This window comes from Ambystoma mexicanum, chromosome 3p (assembly GCF_040938575.1).
Source record: "Ambystoma mexicanum isolate Mex_15411 chromosome 3p, UKY_AmexF1_1, whole genome shotgun sequence".
NCBI classification, from domain to species: Eukaryota; Metazoa; Chordata; class Amphibia; order Caudata; family Ambystomatidae; genus Ambystoma; species Ambystoma mexicanum.
In genome coordinates, this window is record NC_090925.1 from 990,839,032 (window position 1) to 990,853,037 (window position 14,006).

Below are 14,006 nucleotides of genomic sequence, written 5' to 3' on the forward strand. Positions count from 1 at the left end.
CGGGTCCTGCCGTTCGGATAGACTTCTGCCCGAGGGTCTTCACCAAGCTCATGGTGGTGGTGGCAGCATATCTCAGGAAAGGGGGGATTCACGTCTACCCCTATCTGGACAATTGATTGATCAGGGCGCGCTTTCCCGAGCAAGTCCTGGATCATCTGTCAGTCACCTGCCACTCCCTTCACAGGCTGGGCTTCTCCCTCAACTTAAAGAAGTCCCACTTGACACCTACCCAGCGGCTCCAGTACATCGGAGCAGTGCTCGACACATCCCTGGGGCAGTGTTCACCTCCCCAGGTGTGGGCACATCACATTCTGCAGATGATGGACAAGTTTTAACGTGCCCAGTGTCTCCCGGCGTTCAAGTTCTTGAGGTTGCTCGGCCTCATGGCATCCTGCATTCTACTGGTGTCAGAGGCCAGGTTGAGGATGAGATCTCTGCAATGGGCTCTCAAGATGCAGTGGTCGCAGTCCTCCGGCAGGATGTCAGATCCCGTTCAGGTGCTGCCCTCGGTCGCCCAGGATCTTCTGTGGTGGGCCGTCGAGGGCAATCTGATGAAGGGGGCTCCATTTTGGCTACCCTGGCCGGAGGTAACGATCGTGACTGATGCATCCCTAACGGGTTGGGGAGCTAATGCCAACGAGTCAGCAGTCATTGGTCTCCGGAGTCCAGACTCCATATCAATCTGTTGGAGCTGAGGGCCATCAGGCTAGCTCCGAAGGCTTTTGTGCTGTCTGTGCGGGGGAAGAAAGTCCTGATTCTGACGAACAATACAGTGGCCACGCCCTGCCTCAACAAAAAGGGGGGGGGGAGGGTCTCTGGTTCTGGGCCATCCAGCAGGAAATTTCGATCTCGGCAGTTCATCTGGCCAGAGATGAAAACGAGGCAGCGGACGCTCTGAGCAGGCAGAGCACGGTCTCTCACGAGTGGGAGCTGGCTCAGGAGGTTCTCTTGGAGATCTTCGCCCTTTGGGGGACCCCACAAGGGGATCTCTTTGCCACCAGTGTCAACCGGAAGTGCAAAAGATTCTGCTCGCTGGAATTTCCTCCAAGAGGAGCCTTAGGGGACGCGTTCGTAGTGGAGTGGTCCTTCCCACTGCTGTACGCGTTTCCTCCAGTCCCCGTCATTCCGCAAGTGTTGCGGAGGTTTCGGAGGTTCAGTTCCCGAATGATCCTCATTGCTCTGGCATGGGCCAGGAGAGCGTGGTACCCGGACCTTCTGGACATGTCCATCTGCCCTCCACGCCGTCTTCCCTACCGAGACAATCTGCTCTCACGGGAGGGGGGTCGGGTTCTCCATACAGAGGTCAAGTCTCTCAACCTTCATGCTTGGTTTCTGAAAGGTTAAGGTACAAGGATTGGGACCTCGCTGAAGACATGATGGAGGTGTTGCTTTCGGCCAGAAGGCCTGCAACAAAGTCCCTGTACCTTTGCCGTTGGAGAAAGTTCTGAAACTGGTGCAGGGTAAAGAATATGGATCCTTTTTTCACAAGGGCCTGCAAGTGGGTACCATTAAGGGTTACCTTGCGGCGCTGTCCATATTTAAGGGCTCGTCTGAGGAGTGTTCTTATTTAAAGATTCCTTTGATTTCTCAGTTTCTGAAAGGGCTTACTAATGTGTTCCCACCATCACCTTTCCAGGTGCCTGGTTGGGATTTGAACTTAGTTCTGAAATTCCTAATGGGAGCTCCGTTTAAGCCCTTACATTCTTGCCCTTTGAGACTGTTGACCTTTAAAACTGTATTTTTGGTTGCGGTTACCTCCGCTCGCAGAGTGAGTGAGTTGCAGGCACTATCCACCAAGCCACCTTTCACAGTGTTCCATAAGGACAGGGTTGTCCTTAGGGTCCGTCCTTCTTTTCTTCCGAAGGTTGTGTCAGAATTTCATTTGAGCCAGAAGGTCATTCTTCCGGCATTATATCCTCCTCCGCATCCTGGTAAGGAAGAGGAGAGGCTCCATAGGTTGGATCCTAGGAGAGCTTTAAGTTTCTACATCTCACGCATGTCCCGGGTCAGAGTGGACGATCAGCTCTTTGTAGGATACATTGGAAGGCGTTTGGGTCAAGCTGTTACTAAGCAGACCTTGTCAAGATGGATTATCTTGACAATCTCTGATTGTTACCGTTTGGCGGGTAAGGACCCTCCGGTGGGTTTACGGGCCCATTCTACTAGGGGTGTGGCTGCCTCTACTGCTCTGCAGAGGGGGTTCCCATTCGTGACATTTATGAAGCAGCCACATGGGCCTCTGTCCATACTTTTGTAAAACACTACTCCCTGGATTCTATCCATGGGCAAGATTTGGCCTTTGGCAAGGCGGTCTTCTATTCTGCAATTTAATTGGGCATTCTAAAATTCTAAATTCTTTTCCCACCTCCATACTTTGGTACTGCTTTGGGAGTCTGTCATAGATGTGGAATACGTCGGAGGACACAATCCCTTCGAAGAACAAGTTACTTTCTTATCTGGTAACGTTCTTTCGATGGCATGTTCCTCCAAAGTATTCTACATCGCACCCTCCCAGCCTGCCCCTCTACAGAATTTCTTATGTGATTTCAGCTTACGTTTCCGCAAGGCTTTCTGTAGATCTACTGGCAGAACATTGGTGCCACACGTTCTGGGAAAACAACTACAACTGAGGCTACGGGCGTCGTGTGTCCTACTTATAACATCCGGTGACGTCAGCTCGACGGAGGTCCTCGGGGGACAGCGTATCGACGTAGGACTCCGACACCGAAAAATTTTCCAAAGCATCACAGCTGTTGTGATGACCTGTCATAGATGTGGAATATGTCGGAGTAACATCCCATCAAAAAGAACGTTACCAGCTAAGAAAGTAACTTGTTCATTCATCCAGAGATTTTGTTTGGAATGGTACCATGTATGTGACAAGACATTTCTGTCTCAAATAATAGATGTTTGGTTGATTCTGCGATGTTCAAGTTGTTGCAGAATCTACAAGATCATTCATTTATTCCGTGTTTGCCCGTTTTGTGTTTTTAATTCGTTTGTTGCAAAAACTCCAAGTCTGATTTGCATCCACCTTTCACAGAGATGTTTAGACGGGAATCTTTTGACATATTGCAAAACAGTGTCTCTGGATTGTGTATCTTGTAGGCGGGTTTTACTTCTCTTGTGAAAAATCCAGTCGTGTCTTTTCAGTTTTTCCTTCACACGATTTGGATTCTCTAATAATTCTTTCAACAAAGAATCTAGTTTGCAAAGTTGTTTACTACACTCCATTTTCCGCTCATTAAGCAAAGCGGTAGTCTTTCCCACTTCTTGTGTTGCAAGTATTTGATATCCTGGCACCAGAGTTTCCAATAAGATCTTTTTTTAGCAGGGCTAGCGATTTCCATTTTACGATGAAGTACAGTGATTGAAGCCCTAGCTCTGTTCTAATTGCAGCTATTGGGTACATCTGGGAACCTTTAGTATTGGCTTCCAAAATTGTGCCTCAAGTTTTGCCCAGGTTCTTCACAAGAGGTTCCAGCCTGCCCCTCCACCGTAGGTTAGAATAGGGATCACTTTTTTAATGTAAAATTAACGTACTGGTCTTAGGGTAAATTTGACCAAATCTTCAGTTCATAATTGTTCCTTGGGAGCGCAGCATTCTTATTTTTGCGAGAGAAGTTAGTCTTACCACTCTTTCTCAGCAATTGATTGATTTACCCTCACTCCCAAGTATCGAATCTCTTTTACTTTTTGCAGAGAGTCCTCTCTAATTTTCCAGGTAAATTTTCTCTCGCTGTATTTCTTGGTTTCACCTATTGTTAAAAAAATTGCATTTTCCAATGTTAATCTCTAAGTTGTTTTGTATCATGTAGCCCTGTAATTTGGTTATTAGCCGTTGGAGACCGATTTGAGTTTGGTCTAACAGGACAATGTCATCTGCATAGCAAATCATAGAGATCTCCTGATTGTTAATTTTTGGAGCAAAGTGTCTAATGAACTTTAGGGCTACTGGCAGGTCGGCAATATAAAGCTTGAAAAGTGTTGCCGCAAGCGGACATCCTGGTTTCACTCCTTTGGTGATAGACAGCTCTGCGGATAAACTGCCCTTGTTGTTAATCCTTATTTGTGTTGACGTCTTATGGTGGAGTGCTTTTATTGGTTGTATTAGTTCTTCAGGGCAGTTCCGTGTTTTCAGTTTTGTTCAGTTTGAGCCTACTGCCTCGATCCGCCTCCTTCACCTACCCCCTCAACTGCTACCGCCACCGCGGGTGTGACCACTGGAACAAATTACGAGGCCTCCCCTCTCTCCTCTGCAGTTGCAGCACCGCCTATCCAATCGGCTGGGGCCAATTTGTCAGATTTGGCCGCCAGTCTGTGCTGCTGGGCTGCAGTTGTCTTCCCCGACCTCTCTCTACCATCTCCTTCGGCCATGGACCTTCCTTTTCTATCTCCCTCTGCAGGAGCCTCCTCTGCGACGACCTTCTTCCTGGCTGCTCTGTGCCACTGCCTTATCAAAGGCTTCCTCTGCCTGAGCTGCTCCGAAACTCTGTCTCAGTTGAGTCCTCCTCAGTGAGCGCCCTCAGCACTACAGCATTCTCTGTCGCCTCCAGCGAGGAGACCCTGCGTCTGCCTGCTCCCTGCTCAGCAGAATCTCTCAAGCTGGTGCCTCCTCCCCTGCAACTTCACTCCACTGCCTATGGACTAGTACACAAGTGCCTGGTTCCTTCTGTTGAGTCTTCCTGAGCAAGCGCCCTCAGCACTACGGCGTTCTCCATTGCCTTCAGTGAGGAGACTCTGCATCAAGGTCTTTTCCACGCGGGAGTCGAGAACTCTCAGCGTCTGCCTGCTCCCTCCTCCCTTCGCCTCCTCTGCAGAGTCTCCCAAGCTGGTGCCTCCTCCCCTGCAGCTCTGTTTCATTGTCTTCGGATTAGTACACACGTGCCTGGTTCCCCTGATGTTGCAACTCCTATCGTCATGGACTGTGACCCCTTCAATCACCACCCTCGACCCTCTGACTTGTCTCTTTCTCCTGGGGACGCTCTCCTGCTTATCTCACTGCCCTGACCTCCCTGGGACGCTCTCCTGCTTATCTCAATGCCCTGACCTCCCTGGGACGCGCTCCTGCTTAACCATCAACACTTTGCACTCAAATCACCTGTATGATCAATTAAGTGCTGTTGCCCAATGCCTGCTCCCACTTCCTGTCTAGACTACCACCATTCTCAAATCCAAAACTGTCTTTACATCAATCATAATACATTATTTCAAGCATTATATTTTAACAACCCGACCCTTTCATTCTCACCCATAACCTACTCACCCTCTGCACCTGCTCCTACTTAGCTACAAAGCTCCCACCTACTGACTCCCCTGAACCAGTACCTTCCTGTCATCACTCTCCCAGAGGCCTCCAACTTAGTGATTAAACTCCCATTGTCATCTTTACTCACCCCCCCAATCCTCTCCCTACTACACAAAATAACCTCCTACAGGACCACTATCCTCCCAGCCAGTGACACCATTGAGCCATCACCATCTATCTTTACACATCCTGTGGTCTCCATCCAAGAGATTAAACATTCATTTCCATCCTGCTTGCACTCGCAACTTGCTTGACCTGTCCATTTTCCCAGTAGCTGCCCTCTAAACAGTTACTACGCTCTCGCCCACTGAGAACACCCTATCTCCCATTCACGACTTACCTGTTCACAACCACTCCGCCTTTACTGTGCCCCCAGGCATGCGTAATACCTCCTACTAGTCCCATCCTCTTCTCCCTTCCACCCGCCTCTTTACTGTCTTGCCCTACCCATATCTCTCTGCCTTATCATCAGGGCTATCTCCACTGTCCACTCTCCCTCACCACCTCCCAACCCAACGCCCAACCACCTCAATTCGATACCACAACCTCATCTATCCCCATATGACTAACACTTCTAACATTATCAACATCGCCTTATGGAATGCAAGATCACTGTAATAAAACGGCTGCTGTAATGGACTTCTTCTTACGTCAGAGCCTTCACTTCCTCTGTATTACAGAAACTTGGACCGCCCACCCACAATACATTTGTTTCTGCATCTCTCACTTCCTCCTCCTCTTCCTTTGCCCATGTCCGCCGCCCTACAGGCCGTGGAGGTGGCATTGGTCTTCTCTTTCACCCCACGTGCCTTTCAACTCCCTGTCCCGCTTCCCTTCCTTTGAGTTTATGCACAAATTGTTCAACTCTCTGCATGCCACATCTTTTCTTATTATTTCTGTCCACCTGGCCCTCTGGGATCCTTCTACGAAGACATTGACCACCTCCTTAGCCTCATCTCCCCCAGTCCTTCACCTCTAATCGTTCTTGGTAACTTTAACCTCCATCTCTCCACTAATCCTCCAACTTCTCCTCTCCTACCTATACTGGACTCCTACATTCTTACCCCACTCCCTTCCCCACCCACACACCTCTCTGGCTCCACTCTTGACCTTATCTTTATCTCTTCTTTCATCGCCTCATCTGTATCCTCCCTCCCTTCCTAACTATCTATCCGACCACTCTTTACTCTGTCTCTCTCACTCCCCCTTCCTCTCCTGCCCCCCTCACCCTCCATCTCTTTCTCCCGACGCGACCTGCGTAACTTTAATTCTGCTCTTTTCTATACCTCCTGTTCCTCTTCCCTTCCCCCTCTCTCTCTATTCTCTTCTCTCTCGGCAAACGAAGCATCTTCCACCTTATACTCTTCCCTCACTTCCAGCCTCGACCAACTACACCCTCTCACCTCCTTCCGCTTCTCTCGCAAACCTGCCTCACCTTGGCTTTCTCCACACCTTTCATCTATGCGTCGCCTCCTCAGACGTCTTGAACGACGTTGGCTTAAATACCGCTCTCCAACCAACCAGACCAGCTACTTCTCCTACCACACCCTCTACGTCAACTGCCTCAACTCCAAACAAGCGTACTTCTCAGACCTTCTCCACTCTCAATCTTCTCACCCTCGCCGAATCCTTCAAACCCTGACTTGCCTCCTCTCCCGCACCTGCCCCCCTACCTCTGATCATTCTATTGCCTCTCCTCTCTCAGCTACTGATCTAGCCAACTTCTTTTCCTCCAAGTTCTTCAACCCTACGTCGGGACATTTTGCGCTCCACTTCTTACTCTCCCCCTTCACCTCCTCCCACTACCCCATCAACTAGCATGTCCTCCTTCACTCCTGTCACTCAATCTGAGGTCTCCCTCCTCCTGTCTAAAACTCACCCAACCTCAGCCCCCTCACACCCCCTTCCCACCTCTCTCATTCCCAAAATCTACCCTCTCCTTATACCTTATCTTACCTCCCTCTTCAACACATGTATGGCCACCTCTCCTTTTCCTTCAACCTTCAAGCATGCTACCATCATCCCTATCCTGAAAAAGCCCTCAGCCAATCCCCACCTGGCCTCCAACTTCTGCCCCATCTCTCTTACCCTTCCTGTCAAAACTCCTTGAACGCCTTATCTATTCACAATTCTCTGCCTTCATCTCCAACCTCTCTCTCCTCCCCACTACCCAGTCTGGATTTCGCCTCAACCACTCTACTGAAACCGCTCTCACCTCTGTTCTCAACTCCCTCCTCTCTGCTCGCTACTCTAAACACTCATCGATCCTCATTCTTCTTGACCTCTCAGCAGCCTTTGACACTGTAGATCACCCTATACTTCTTGACTCTCTCTCTTCATTTGGTCCCAAAGGCTCTGTCCTTAACTGTTTCGCCTCTTACCTATCCGATCGTACCTTTGCAGTCTCCTGGGGCGGCAGCACCTCCCCACCTTCCCACTAAACTACAGTGTCTCCCAAGGATCCGTGCTCGGCCCTTTTCTCTTCTCTCTCTACACCTCCCTATTAGCTCCAATCATCACTTCCTTTGGTGTCTCACCACTTCTATGCTGATGACACCCAGCTCTTCCTCTCCTTCTCTTCCTTTACTCCTGACATCCATCTCAAGCTCTCTTCCTGCCTCTCTGCTATTAAATCCTGGATGTCCTCCCGCTTTCTCGCCCTAAATACTGAGAAAACTGAAGTCTTACTCTTTCCCGCTATCACCCTCCCTCCTCCCTCCATCCTCTTTTCTCCTTCCCAGCTCCCCATCTTCCCCCATGCCCGCAATCTTGGCCTATACTTCGATTCTAACCTCTCCTTTACTCACCACATCTCTTACCTCCCGTGCCTGTCGCTTCGATCTCTATAACATTCGCAAAATCCGACACTTCCTTACCTTTCACGCCACCAAACTCCTAATTTCCTCATTAATCTTCTCTAGACTTTTCTACTGCTCTACTCTCCTCTTTGGTCTCCATTCCTCACACTTAACCCCCCTCAAATCCATCTATCACTCTGCCATCTGTTCTCTCTGCTTTCTCTCTTTACACGATTCCATCTCTTCTTCTCTCACCTCACTGGGCTGGCTCTTCTTTCACTCCCAAATCAAATTCAACTTCCTGTGTCTCGTCTTTAAATCTCTCCATGGTCTTGCTCCACCTTACCTTTCCTCCCTCCTCTTTCTATTCTCCTTCTCCTCCACTTCGCTCTGCCGATCACTTCATACTTACTATTCTACCTGCACCCTGCGCTCCATCCCGCTTCCGTTCCTTCCAACTTCTTGCTCCTTTTCATTGGCACGCTCTCCCTAACCGCTCCACCACCTCTTACTCCTACTTCGCACATCTTTAAAATCCTAACTTCTTCAATCCCCAACCTAACACCTCCCCACCGTTCTCTCTCACTACCTTCCTGTTCTGCATATGTTTACTCACATACCTTGCGATATATTGTTCTGTATCTTGTTTTCAGTTATTTGATTCATGATTGGTTATGTTTTGCTTGTAATGCATTAACTGTTTCTTGAAAAGCGATTTGGCTTAAAGCTCTATGTTAAATTTAATAAATACACATACAAATATTTACTCCATCAAAGGCTTGCCTTAAATCAATGAAGGCTAGGTGTAATTTCTCCTTTGCTTATGGCAGTAAGTTTTAAGATTGACAATATGAATAGGTTTAAGTCCATGCCCGTTGCTTTGGTAAGTCCTGTCTGCCGTGGAACTATGATCTTATTCAAATCTGCCCAGTTTGATCATCTTCTTTGTAACTCTGCTGCAAATCATTTTCCTATTATATCAAGTAGAGATATCGTCCGGTAGTTGTGGGGATCATCTCTTACCTTTTTTAAAAATCAGGACTGTGATGCTTTTGGTCCATGATTCCGGAATTTGTTTTGTTTCTTCGATTTTTCTGAAGATCATGCAAATCAAATTGGACCATTTCTCTGGGGTTTTTTCAAATGCAAATTGGTTAGGTCGTCAGGGCCTGCTGCTGTTGAGTCTTTTAGCTTTCTGATCATGTGCTCAATATGTTTTACATCTTAAGTGATGATCCATGGAATGTTTTCCTCGGGTGTTGTATCTCCAGTGTTCAAATTTGCACTACCGAATACTAATGCGTAGTGCTTCATCCATTGCAATTCCGTTATTCCGCTTGTGAGACGACATTGTTGATTTAAGGTGTGGTTGTTAATTTTATCCCATATATTCCTTGTTGTAGAATGTGTCATTGCACATAGCATTCTCCCCCCCTGCTCTTGATCTCTTAGGTATTTAAATTCATTTATCCAATGCTTGTATTTTTGCATCCTGGTTTTAATTTGATGTAGTAGTTCTTCTCCGCTAAATTTTTTCTTTATTTGACGAATTTCACGTCTAAGCTGTTTCCTTGCAGCTACCAGTTTTGTGCTATATTGATGTTTTGGGATCGGTTGGGCCAAATTTGTTCCAGACTTCTTTATTTCATAGATTTTATTGATACGTCATATGCAGGATCAGCATTGTCATGTGAGACTTGATCTCTCTATTTGTCCTTTATAACGTTGACATATTTTTTCCTTACTCCCAATCGGTTGCCTCCGGGATTTAGTTCTAAAGTATTCAAGTTGCTCCATTCATCTGCGTTAGAATCCTTCAACCAAGTCAGTCGCAGAATATTTTGATTGCTCACTTCTTTAGCTATAACCTCCAGACTGTCAATAAGTTTCAAATCTGGGAGCAGACACCAAACATATGTCCAAATTGTCTGTGATTCAGCCTACTCTACAGATAACTTTTCTCAAATGCCCTTTGCTCAGAACAATTGCATGCTGGTCGCTATGTGATTGGCGCGCAGGCGGAAAGGTTACAGCTTTAGTGCATTTACTAATTTGGTTGGTGGCCCTCCCACTTCATGGTCTGGTCTGGTTAACCACCAGCTCCTTGACGGTTGGGGAGGGTTGCTCTATTTAACTACCAACAATCTGCCCAAATATTTTCGCAACCTTTTCCTTAAAGGGGAGAGAGAAAATAACAAGAGACAAACATTGACAATGGCTGGCATTGCCAGTAGTTATGCACTGTAAAGTAATGTGATATAATATACCAGGTTGTACAAAGGAGAACATTGCCTTATTCTAACTTCTAGACCTGGAGAGAGTGAGACTTGCTGTAGAGAATAATGTGTTACAAACACCATGAACATACTCTACAGTAATGGAATACAATCAAGGCAGACTATGCTGCATCATCTCCAGTTCCTCCAGGTTTAATGCAGCCGAGGTCCTCTTTCAGCAGGTGGTAGAACTTACTTTTGAGGGGCAGGTTCCTTTAAAGAAAATGTTATGTTCTACTTTTGGGATATCGCTACAAGGGTACTGTAGCAGAACACACAGCTAGATGTTGCAGAAGAAAGAAAGAGTGAGACGAGTAGGGAGACTCATTGGCTGGGATTGGAATTATCAGCAGTGTGCGCTGTGTGGTATACCTTGTGAAGTAGGTAGCCAGGTGTTAAAAGCAAATGTATATGCTCCTAAATCTGTCAGAGCATTGTGGGTTTGCAGCCTGGCTACACCCAGGATGACCCGCTCCCTTCTGCTCCTTTCCTTTTTTGCTGTATGGTGGCAGCGCAGATTACTCTAACACCTGCATCAATTAACTGCTACCGTCATCTTTGTGCCATCTTGCATTGGAGGTGGTGTGCCTTTTGCCAACCCATCAGTGTTCAGCGCAACGGACCTAGTGGATAATTGGATCCAGACACATTAAAGTTTCCTGTCCGATCTGTTTCTGGCTCTGCAAGACGTGCTTGAAGTCAGGCCCAAGCGAGCACAATATATGGCAACATCTCTATCACATTCACTTGCGTAGATTGATGTTGTACTCTGTATTGTATTTCATACAGAGATTCCAGTTAAGGATATCTATGGGGTACAGCAGGCTGTGCACCATTGACTGTCACCACACAATGGATCAGGGTGCCTCTGTGACACCCCAACTCTGAGTGGCTTTGAACCTCTCTGTGGGGACATCATGTGCACTCCGGATGGCGCCTTGGATTCTAACTCGTGCAAGAAAAGTAGGTGAACCAATCGGAGATCAATTTGGTGGGGGGGAGAGAGGGGCTCTCAACAGAGGTACAGTTTAGGACTCGCCTCACAGCAAGCATGCTGTGAGGGTGGTAGGAGTGTGGGGGAAGGTAGAGTTCTTGCTGAGCAGATTAAGGTACCATCATAATGTGCTCTCTTTTGACACAGAAAGGGTCCCTAATGGCCATGCACTTCCACCCTCTACACAGCATCCAAGCACTGTATTTTTTACACATTTCTGCTGGGAGGTGGACTGGACAGTTACGAGATTGGGATATATTCCAGGTACCCTTTGCTGTTCATAGACACAAAGCTATCAGCACAAGGCACCAAATGTCATGTTTTGCTGCTTTCTTTTTGTCAAAGGCAACTGTATTTTCTATCCCTTTCCATCTACTGATCTCTGCTTCATCCAAGGTGATGAACCACTAGTGGGAAAAAGAGTGAGGAAGAGCCTAACATCGGAGCAGATCTCAAATGAACCACATACTGCTCTTATAACAGTCAAATGCTTTGCACGCCTCCAAATTGTCAGTATTGTAGCTAAAGTTTTTATTGTGCATACCTGTGTCACGAGTGAGTTCTTGCTCTGATATGAATCTGTATATATCAAAAAGGTGGCCATTGCCAAAACACTTGCAGTATGCATTTGTGACTGCATTTGTTATGTATGGAATCCATTAGCTTCTATGTTCTTTCCGAGATCCATTTCCCTCTATTCGGACATCACAGTGGAGGAATAAGGACTTTCTGATTTGAGATGTCACGGCCTGAGGACACAGCACTTTCTCTCTTTCCCGGGTCTGGTAAAACATGAAGGAGGCGGAGAAAGCTCAGTGCCCTAGCTATCTGAATAAATGACTCCCTTGATATTGCACGAGCCAAGATTCTGACAGTTTGTGAAAGCTGTAGCTACTGACAGTCAATGGCTAGTCTGCCTTTGTCGGCAGGCGAGCCAAGTTGTATTGTCCTCTCACCACACCATGAGCAACGAGTTGGTGAAGTGCTGGTGAATGGTAGAATGCCAGGTACCCTTGTTTTGCATGGTGTAGTGGATATGCTGACAGTTCTGGGAAGGTGGCATGGTGCAAAGTATTGTTTTAGGGGTATAAAAAGGGAGATTGGGTAGGCGACATGCTGCCAGGTAGCGTTTTTCTTCATTCAGTAAGGGGGCAACTATTTTGTATGGTGTTCATCATTCTCACTTACCTCCCCCCTGCAATGCTGCTCAATGTAGACAGCCCGGGGTGAATGGAAGGGACCCATAGGAGACCAATACACGGCATAACATTAGCTCAGTAGCTATCAACTATGGGGTATGTTCCTCATAGTTCTGAATTATTGAGAGTGCTCAATCTTTACGTTCTTTGTCCATTAGATGTCACTCAGAACCCAATGGTGGCATGCATGCCAGTAATTAATAACCACCCATCTAAAACCATTTGTAACAGAATTAATTCTTGTCATTGCTTCTTCTTTTCGAGAATAATCAGGGTAGACTTGACAATGATTGCTGTAACAGAACAGAACTGTAATGTGGGCCCATTTGTTTTCCGTTTAGAGGCGGAGTGATGATTGTCCATGATATCCGGACAAATGAGAGCAACGTGATCGATTTTCGAGAGACTGCGCCATCTGCAATCCTTGAAGAGAGTCTGAAAAGCAGTTGGAAGACTAAGGTGAGAGAGAAAAACTCTGTCTTTGAGGTCATTGTCTTTTCATGCATCTGTAAAATAGGCATCACCAATTAAGGGGTTATCCGTTTCCCTCCAACTACCCCCCTTAAATTGTGTTTAAGTCCATTTAAAATTGACTTAATCTTTCATTGTAGTTAATGGATTGTCTCTCCTCTCATAGGGCTCTCGTCAAGCACCAGACTATTTTGAAATGAGTAACACAGCAGTCCATTCGTAGGCAATAGATCTGGTGTACCTAACATCTGTTGAGCGATAGCTGGAGACCTCCTATTTTATGTCCTCCCTGTGAGCCAGGTGATTTCCTCTAGCACAGACAGTCCTAGGCACTGTCCTCCCCTTGAAGCACCTGCCTGTAGTGCATACAGCGTCTCACTGCTGGTTCCAGTGGCCGCTGCACACTGCCTAACAGAATGGCTTTCTTTAGAGATGCTACACAAATATCCAATCTGCAGTGATTCACTAGTGAACACTGAAGTAGGTTTAGAGGTTTCTTTTTTCTGCCAAAAGGGAATCTCCAGTCAACATATTATAGATCATTTATAACCTCCAAACCTTCCCAGACTCATTGATGGTTATTCAGCTTTTTTAGACCCTTGTAATGTCATTCAAATTAAAGTTCATCCAATGAGGAACATGTTGCCACCATCTTCGGTATGGGAATGCCCAGAGCTCACTTAATAGAATCATTTCAGAAGTAAGGTGGTAGCCTAAAGCACGCTTATGACAGAATTTGCAACCCATTTCAATGGTTGAAAGAATTAAATACATTATCCCATTGTGATCACTACCATAGGGCGTTAATGTACTGCAAGAACCCTAAATGTTAATTAAAAAGGGAACTCCAGTCTCTGCACTCAACACTGAAGTGGGGTATTCTGTGCCTGGGCACAATTCTTTTCAGATTAAGATTTCACATTCTGCAGCAATTCTGTAATCCCATCCTTTGTTTTTTCA

The 14,006-nt window shown here is 46.7% G+C and overlaps 1 protein-coding gene across 2 annotated transcripts in view; it reads left to right on the top strand.

Annotated features, from left to right (window-relative positions):
- GGT7 (gamma-glutamyltransferase 7) overlaps positions 1–14,006 on the top strand; it is a 1,549,331-nt gene that overhangs the window by 764,519 nt on the left and 770,806 nt on the right. For both annotated transcript variants that reach the window (XM_069652281.1, XM_069652282.1), the window contains exon 4: positions 12,917–13,034. In XM_069652281.1, the coding sequence (XP_069508382.1) occupies positions 12,917–13,034 (118 nt within the window). The remainder of the gene's footprint in view (positions 1–12,916; positions 13,035–14,006) is intronic.